This window comes from Neoarius graeffei, chromosome 8 (assembly GCF_027579695.1).
Source record: "Neoarius graeffei isolate fNeoGra1 chromosome 8, fNeoGra1.pri, whole genome shotgun sequence".
Classification (NCBI taxonomy): domain Eukaryota; kingdom Metazoa; phylum Chordata; class Actinopteri; order Siluriformes; family Ariidae; genus Neoarius; species Neoarius graeffei.
The window spans coordinates 79766920-79775353 of NC_083576.1; the positions used below are offsets into that span (position 1 = coordinate 79766920).

At 40.9% G+C, this 8434-nt stretch overlaps 1 protein-coding gene across 12 annotated transcripts in view; it reads left to right on the top strand.

Annotated features, from left to right (window-relative positions):
- Positions 1 to 8434, top strand: part of ppfibp2b (PPFIA binding protein 2b) — a 276871-nt gene that overhangs the window by 211380 nt on the left and 57057 nt on the right. For all 12 annotated transcript variants that reach the window (XM_060928294.1, XM_060928299.1, XM_060928300.1 and 9 more), the window contains one exon: positions 3927 to 4038. In XM_060928294.1, coding sequence (XP_060784277.1) covers positions 3927 to 4038 — 112 coding nt within the window. The remainder of the gene's footprint in view (positions 1 to 3926; positions 4039 to 8434) is intronic.

The window sequence follows — 8434 nt, forward strand, 5'->3', positions numbered from 1 at the left end:
CTGTTCTTTTCAATGAAGATGACTTTAAACTAATCAGAAATGCACTCTATACATTGCTAATGTGGTAAATGACTATTCTAGCTGCAAATGTCTGGTTTTTGGTGCAATATCTCCATAGGTGTATAGAGGCCCATTTCCAGCAACTCTCACTCCAGTGTTCTAATGGTACAATGTGTTTGCTCATTGCCTCAGAAGGCTAATGGATGATTAGAAAACCCTTGTACAATCATGTTAGCACAGCTGAAAACAGTTGAGCTCTTTAGAGAAGCTATAAAACTGACCTTCCTTTGAGCAGATTGAGTTTCTGGAGCATCACATTTGTGGGGTCGATTAAATGCTCAAAATGGCCAGAAAAATGTCTCGACTATATTTTCTATTCATTTTACAACTTATGGTGGTAAATAAAAGTGTGACTTTTCATGGAAAACACAAAATTGTCTGGGTGACCCCAAACTTTTGAACGGTAGTGTATTTCATCTGTTCAGAGTCGATGCTCTAGTGAGAAAAAAAAAGTGTTACAAAACAAAAAGTAACTTCAGATAAAGCCATAAATGATCTCTCTGGCTCTTTCTCTCTCTTTCTCTCTCTCTCTCTCTGGAATCAATTTTGTGCCAAAATGTTCATACAACAATTTTGAAATATCAAACAAAAACGACAAATTAAATTAATTCAATATCATAGTCGCCACTGAAGTCCACTCGATCCTTGTTTACCGTCAATGGATCGGTCACTCGTCAAACAGTCCGCCAGAATCCGAGTAGGGAATGGCTGAGCGGAGCTGTCAGTCAAACACAAGTTAGCCAATGGGAATGCATTCCTGGACAGCCCACCCACATGTGAAGTTTGTGCCAAAACTGCAAGCAAAAAGTCAGGGAGCGCAAACGAGAAAGCTGGAATCGCAACCAAAATAAATTACGTCAAACAAAACTGAGAAAGACGCGGAACAAAAATAAAAGGTTTCTGAAGAGTAATAGACTGATATTTTGCACGATTACATGAATAATTTGTTTGCCAGTCTAAAAAAATTGACTTTTTTTTGTTTTTTTTGTATTTTGATTTGTCGTTTTTGTTTGATATTTCGAAAGTATTGTATGAACATTTTGGCACAAAATTGATTCCATATCTCTTTCCCATATTCAGTCCCCCCTCACTACCACTCTGGCTCTGTCTTACTCTCTCTCTCTTCGTCTCTTTCTTCCCCCTTCTAGCTCTCTATCTCTTACTCTCTTCATGTGTGTTACCAGTCGCTCATGACCAAGCTCTCGAGCCTGAAGCTCACAGTCGAGCATACTCAGGTTGAGAAGCAGCGCTGGGAGGAGCGTTGTCGGGCCGCTCAGGTGCTTACTCATCTTCCTCACCCTCTACCCTTCATCCCCAGGGAGTAGAACACGAAGGACAGGACCTCAGAGGTAGCACAGTGAGAGCTCGAATGCTACATGAAGGAAATCTCAGAGCCTTTAGCTTGAATAAATTCCCCAACATTTCATAGAAGTATAAATGGATATAAAGCACGCTGTATTGCTCATTAATCAATACAAAATTGTAATCATTTGCAAACTGCTGTGGGATAAAATGATTTATTCTAGCCACGTTCACTGGATATGAGCAATCGCGCGCTCTGATTGGCTACTCTACTACTAGGATATCAGCTCATATACAGTGAATAGAGAAAAACAAAATGGCAGTGCACGTTTCTGAACCAACCGAGGACGAAATAAAAGCTGTACTCGAAAGCAAAACCCCCAAAATTGTTCAAGTATTTAAAAAGAAAGAGAACTAGCGAAAAGAATATAGTTTTTTTGTCGTCATCGTCCCCCAGTATCGCCTGTTCCACACTCCAGCCCAGTTGGTGGCAGTAATGCACCTTTAAGTTGGTTTGCCAACCGCTAAAAAACCCCGAAGAAACAGAAAACCCCAAAAATACACACAAAAAAAGCAGCAAAATATGGAATAAAAGTATTTGATAGTAAGAATGTATCTTTTTATTTTTCAAGAATTATTGTTATTGCATTTTCACAACTTGCTCCTGTCATTTCGCCGGCTTGTTTACATTGTAAGTGGAAATTATTTTGCCGGACATTTTGTATAAAGTTTTTATTTATCGAATTTGCAAAAAATGCGAATAAAAATGCTCCATTTTGCAAAATCCAGTGAATGTGGATAGAATAAAACAGTTATTCTACGAAATCGAGTCGTACACGAGCTGATAGCCGACAAGGCTACGCTCCTCATCGGCTATCAGGTCGTGTACAACTCGATTTCGTGGAATAACTGATTTTTTTTTTTTTTGCGGTCCAGTTTCCATCAAATCCTGCGCTCTGATTGGCTGGTGAGTGGGTCCATATCCTACGGTACGGACCCCAGTTACGGACCCCGGTTACGGACCTCTGGCGACTCGCTCATTCACAACAACAACAAACATGGTAGCAATTTTTTGTCAACATTTATTTTCGCATTTCTCAGGAGAATAGCATTAATTTTACAGCATGGATAGCAATAACGACAGTGTTCACAGCGAAAGCGAGTTTTACTGCCCTGAGGAAGAAGAAATAAAAGAAAACATTTCAGGAGAAAGCTAAAAACCTCTAACTCGCTAACGCCTAGCAAAAACGTGGCTGAATCCTGAATGACTCAATTTTGTATAAATAGGGGACTACATAGGCGGCAAAATGTAGTTTTTTTTCCTGCCATGGAAGTGCACTTGTATACCGAGGAGGAAGCCATTTGCATTACAGCCGTGAATGAGGATTCAAAATGGCAGCTCGGCTCGGTTTTCCCTTTCGGGCGCTCTCGTTTTCTGTTAGAATTTGGTAAAGAAAAAAATATATATATTATTTACCAGCTTAAGGTCGGTCCGTATGGTGAAATACCGTGACCTCGGCCTTGAATACTGACCTTGGCCCAGAGAGCGTCGCTCAGTACTTTCAAGACCTCGGTCACGGTATTTCACGATACGGACCTCCCAGCTGGTAAATAACACACACATATATATATATATCCATAGTGATTATTATCCTGATGATCCATTACTTTTGACTTTTGTGCAGATAACTTTGAATAGGTTTTACGAAGTTTACATGACAGCAATTCTGATTTAATCGCAGTTTAGCGATGAATAAGGTCCTCTCCTCCAGTTCTAATGCCCCTCTGGTCTCCAACTTCATGCTCCTCTCGTATCTCAGCATACTGTCCAAACCCAATAGTTGTTGTATAAGGTGGTTTCCAGGTCTCTTTTTTGTCCTCATCGTCATCATGTGTGAGTTGTTAATTGTTGGTTTCATGAACGGTAACTGTGTCAGGCTTCAGGTCAGTTTCTTGAAATAGATTCCTGCTTTCCTCTTTGTGTTTGTGAATGTGTGTGTTGAGATGTTGAGAGAGGGAGGTAGAGCAGAGCAGCGCTCGTGATGTTGACTGGAGGAGACAGTGCACAATTAGCCTGTGCTTTTTTTTTTTAACTGAGCAGGATCTAATGATAGGCGCTGTGTGCTCCAGGAACTTATTTAAGATCTCACTGCACCACAGATGAGGAGAATGGAGATGTGAAACAGGTCAGATCTTTCTTTTGGTGTATAAGTATCAGTTATAGAGCTGAAATCATACCACGCCCGAAGCTCTGAGATCCTCCTTCAAGCCTGCGTTTTGATGAACATTGATCAACAAAGTTGTGTTGAGCTGTGGTGCAGCAAGTCTCAGGTCCTCATGGATATAGAAAGGAAAAATTTGGACCTTCCTCTCTCCTGAATCTCTTTTGTCATCTGTGTCCATCCTATGCTCATGTTCCTCCCAGACATGTTCGATGTGTCCTGATGTGGCTCCTACACAAGTGTTGATGTCTCACCGACCCCAGTGTTTGGTCCATCGTGTGGGATTGATGTTCTACAAGATGTTTATAAACAGTTCGCAATAATCTAGTTCCCTTATTGCAGACGGAAATCAGCGAGCTTCAGCAGCTTTTGTCCTCCAAAGATGCAGAGATCGAGAGTCTACAGAATCAAGTCCTGTCCAGAGGAAATACAAATAACGACAGCGTGGAGAGAGGTAAGTGAGACGGGTCTGCTGAAAAGGTCAAGGAGCTGATCCAACACTGCGAGGCCAAATTAGTGGCATTATTTTTCTGTTCTCGTTCTTCCTTATCCTCCAGCCACCACATGACGTGAAGCATCAAGGATTTGTGTCCTGCAGGATCCCAGTAGCTGGGATTTTTATTTTAAAACAAAGACAAAAACCTGTTTGTGCCTGGTTTGTTAAGTTTTCAACACTGTAACACTTTATTCGACACCATTCAAGCCACGTGCAATGTTATTATTGCTATTTTAATATAATAAATAAGTAATAAAATAATATTATAATAGTATTATAATGTTAAATAATTATATTAAATATTTAAATAATATAAATAAATCATTAATAATAATAATAATAATAATAATAATAATAATAATAATAATAATGGCAGCACGGTGGTGTAGTGGTTAGCACTGTCGCCTCACAGCAAGAAGGTTCTGGGTTCGAGCCCAGTGGCCGACAGGGGCTTTTCTGTGTGGAGTTTGCGTTTTATCGTAGGACCTTTTGACTTGACTTGACTTTTTAACTAACATGCACAGTGGAAAATGATGAACAACAGTGTGCAAAAAACAAACCGATCCATTTTTATTTGATTGACAGCAAACCATTTACAGTGGTGCTTGAAAGTTTGTGAACCCTTTAGAATTTTCTATATTTCTGCATAAATATGACCTAAAACATCATCAGATTTTCACACAAGTCCTAAAAGTAGATAAAGAGAACCCAGTTAAACAAATGAGACAAAAATATTATACTTAGTCATTTATTTATTGAGGAAAATGATCCAATATTACATATCTGTGAGTGGCAAAAGTATGTGAACCTTTGCTTTCAGTATCTGGTGTGACCCCCTTGTGCAGCAATAACTGCAACTAAACGTTTGCGGTAACTGTTGATCAGTCCTGCACACCGGCTTGGAGGAATTTTAGCCCATTCCTCCGTACAGAACAGCTTCAACTCTGGGATGTTGGTGGGTTTCCTCACATGAACTGCTCACTTCAGGTCCTTCCACAACATTTCGATTGGATTAAGGTCAGGACTTTGACCTGGCCATTCCAAAACATTCACTTTATTCTTCTTTAACCATTCTTTGGTAGAACGACTTGTGTGCTTAGGGTCGTTGTCTTGCTGCATGACCCACCTTCTCTTGAGATTCAGTTCATGGACAGATGTCCTGACAGTTTCCTTTAGAATTTGCTGGTATAATTCAGAATTCATTGTTCCATAAATGATGGCAAGCCGTCCTGGCCCAGATGCAGCAAAACAGGCCCAAACCATGATACTACCACCACCATGTTTCACAGATGGGATAAGGTTCTTATGCTGGAATGCAGTGTTTTCCTTTCTCCAAACATAACGCTTCTCATTTCAACCAAAAAGTTCTATTTTGATCTCATCCATCCACAAAACATTTTTCCAATAGCCTTCTGGCTTGTCCACGTGATCTTTAGCAAACTGCAGATGAGCATCAATGTTCTTTTTGGAGAGCAGTGGCTTTCTCCTTGCAACCCTGCCATGCACACCATTGTTGTTCAGTGTTCTCCTGATGGTGCACTCATGAACATTAACATTAGCCAATGTGAGGGAGGCCTTCAGTTGCTTAGAAGTTACCCTGGGGTCCTTTGTGACCTCGCCGACTATTACACGCCTTGCTCTTGGAGTGATCTTTGTTGGTCGACCACTCCTGAGGAGGGTAACAATGGTCTTGAATTTCCTCCATTTGTACACAATCTGTCTGACTGTGGATTAGTGGAGTCCAAACTCTTTAGAGATGGTTTTGTAACCTTTTCCAGCCTGATGAGCATCAACAACGCTTTTTCTGAGGTCCTCAGAAATCTCCTTTGTTCGTGCCATGATACACTTCCACAAACATGTGTTGTGAAGCTCAGACTTTGATAGATCCCTGTTCTTTAAATAAAACAGGGTGCCCACTCACACCTGATTGTCATCTCATTCATTTAAAACACCTGACTCTAATTTCACCTTCAAATTAACTGCTAATCCTAGAGGTTCACATTCTTTTGCCACTCACAGATATGTAATATTGGATCATTTTCCTCAATAAATAAATGACCAAGTATAATATTTTTGTCTCATTTGTTTAACTGGGTTCTCTTTATCTGCTTTTAGGACTTGTGTGAAAATCTGATGATGTTTTAGGTCATGTTTATGCAGAAATATAGAAAATTCTAAAGGGTTCACAAACTTTCAAGCACCACTGTATATGCTGAATCACTTTTGCACAAGCTTGAATTCTATAAAATACAACTGACTTTACTGTTCTCTCAAAATGAAAACGATTTTAAGATAACATCATTCGTAAAAGTCGGTTCAAACTCGGGTCAGCTCATGGAGACGACATCAGTACAAGCCTATTAAGTCGACACAAAAGAACGTTGATTCGAAAACAAAATAGAGTCGAGTCAGTTCAGTCTTCTTCATCTGATAATGACTCGAAAACAAAACACCGTTTGTTTGTTTTTTTCCGGAATAACGGATGTGACACTAGCACCTGGAAGAACAAGACTTTGTATATTTATTACACTAACATTTGCTCCAGTAAACAAAACCGTGGAAGCGACGGAAACAGGTCCGGAGCCACATACGGCGTTTTCTGGACCGGATTCAAAAATCCATATCTGCCCAGTCATACGACTTTTCCCAATGGTTTTATTAAGTGCACGCATATGAGTCTGTACAGGTCACATGATAAAGTACATTATTGTACCTTGAGGTGGCACGGTGGTGTAGTGGTTAGCACGGTCACCTCACAGCAAGAAGGTTCTGGGTTCTAGCCCAGCAGCCGACAGGGGCCTTTCTGTGTGGAGTTTGCATGTTCTCCCCGTGTCCGCATGGGTTTCCTCCGGGTGCTCCAGTTTCCCCCACAGTCCAAAGACATGCAGGTTAGGTTAACTGGTGACTCTAAATTGAGCGTAGGTGTGAATGCGAGTGTGAATGGTTGTCTGTGTCTATGTGTCAGCCCTGTGATGACCTGGCGACTTGTCCAGGGTGTACCCCGCCTTTCGCCCGTAGTCAGCTGGGATAGGCTCCAGCTTGCCTGTGACCCTGTAGAACAGGATAAAGCGGCTAGAGATAATGGATGGATGGATAATAATAATAAAAATATTAATAACTTTAGGACAGTGATTTGAATTATTTGTAAACAGTCATTAAAATGAAACTAAATTTACTAAAAGCATGATATGAAATCAACAAACATGAACTTTACCTTGTTATAATGTACTAACAGAAATGGTTCGGGGTTTGTTTGTTTGATTGTGTTAGAATGCAGGCACTTACAGATGTATGCGCGGAGGAAAACAGATTGCAGAATGTCAACAAAGCCAAGCCGAGGGACTGGAATCAGTGTCGGTAAACTAGCGAGGGTCGGGCGATCGGCGAACAACGTAATGTAGGAAAGACAGAGCGAAAACGTGGAGGAAATAGCAAAGGGTCAGAAATATAAGCGGCAGTCAGAAGAGATACAAGGCTTGTTATGAACTGAACGAGCAGGACAATACTTCGCAATGGTGTGTTTGTTCGGGGAGCTTAAATCGAGGAGCAGGTGATTAAGGAGATGAGAGCCAGCTGAGATTCAGTAGGCTGGAGACAGAAGGCACTGTGTGTTTTGGGAGCTGTAGTCCAGAGTGTCCATGTTTGTTAGCCTGGCAAGCCAGACTAAATGTGAATATTTAGTCTGGCCTTGCTCGTAGACATTTCCGAAGGGTGGGGGTGGAACAACCCGCTGTCTTTCAAACTGTCTCTGTGCGTATAGGCCAACGCTCTGACCAATCAGCGCAACAGTGACTGTGACGTAGTCAGAGCGACAGAAAGCAGTGGGGGAGGCCTTGAAATAAATAATTTTTCAAAATGCGTATTAATTAATAAACAGGTTCTAGATATTAAGAAGTTTGGAGATAATGACCACAAGTTTGGAGTCTGTACCACATACTTAACATACACTTATTTTTTTCAAGTGTTTTTCAAGGGTTTGCTTAAACTGTTTTTGAGAGTTTTTATTTAGTGGTGTTTGGTGAAATAATTTCCCTTAAATGTAAAATAACGGGAAAATAAGAAACAATCAAAAAGTAATGTTTCAAAGCTGTTTATTAATTCTTCGTACTGCACAAACTAGCCCCATCCTTTTGGCTACGAGCGGAGCCAGCTGGTAGATCAGACTTTTGCCAAAGCCGGTCGGCAAAACAGCGAAAACGTCCTTCTTGAAAAGGAATGAGCGGAGAGCCTCTTCCTGCTCATGTTTCAACGAAAACTCCAAGTCTAATTCTTCTAAAACTGATTCCAAAGCGGAGTCAAACGCACGCTGTTCACTAGCCGTAGCCATCTTTCCTGTTGCGCTTTCTCCAGCGTC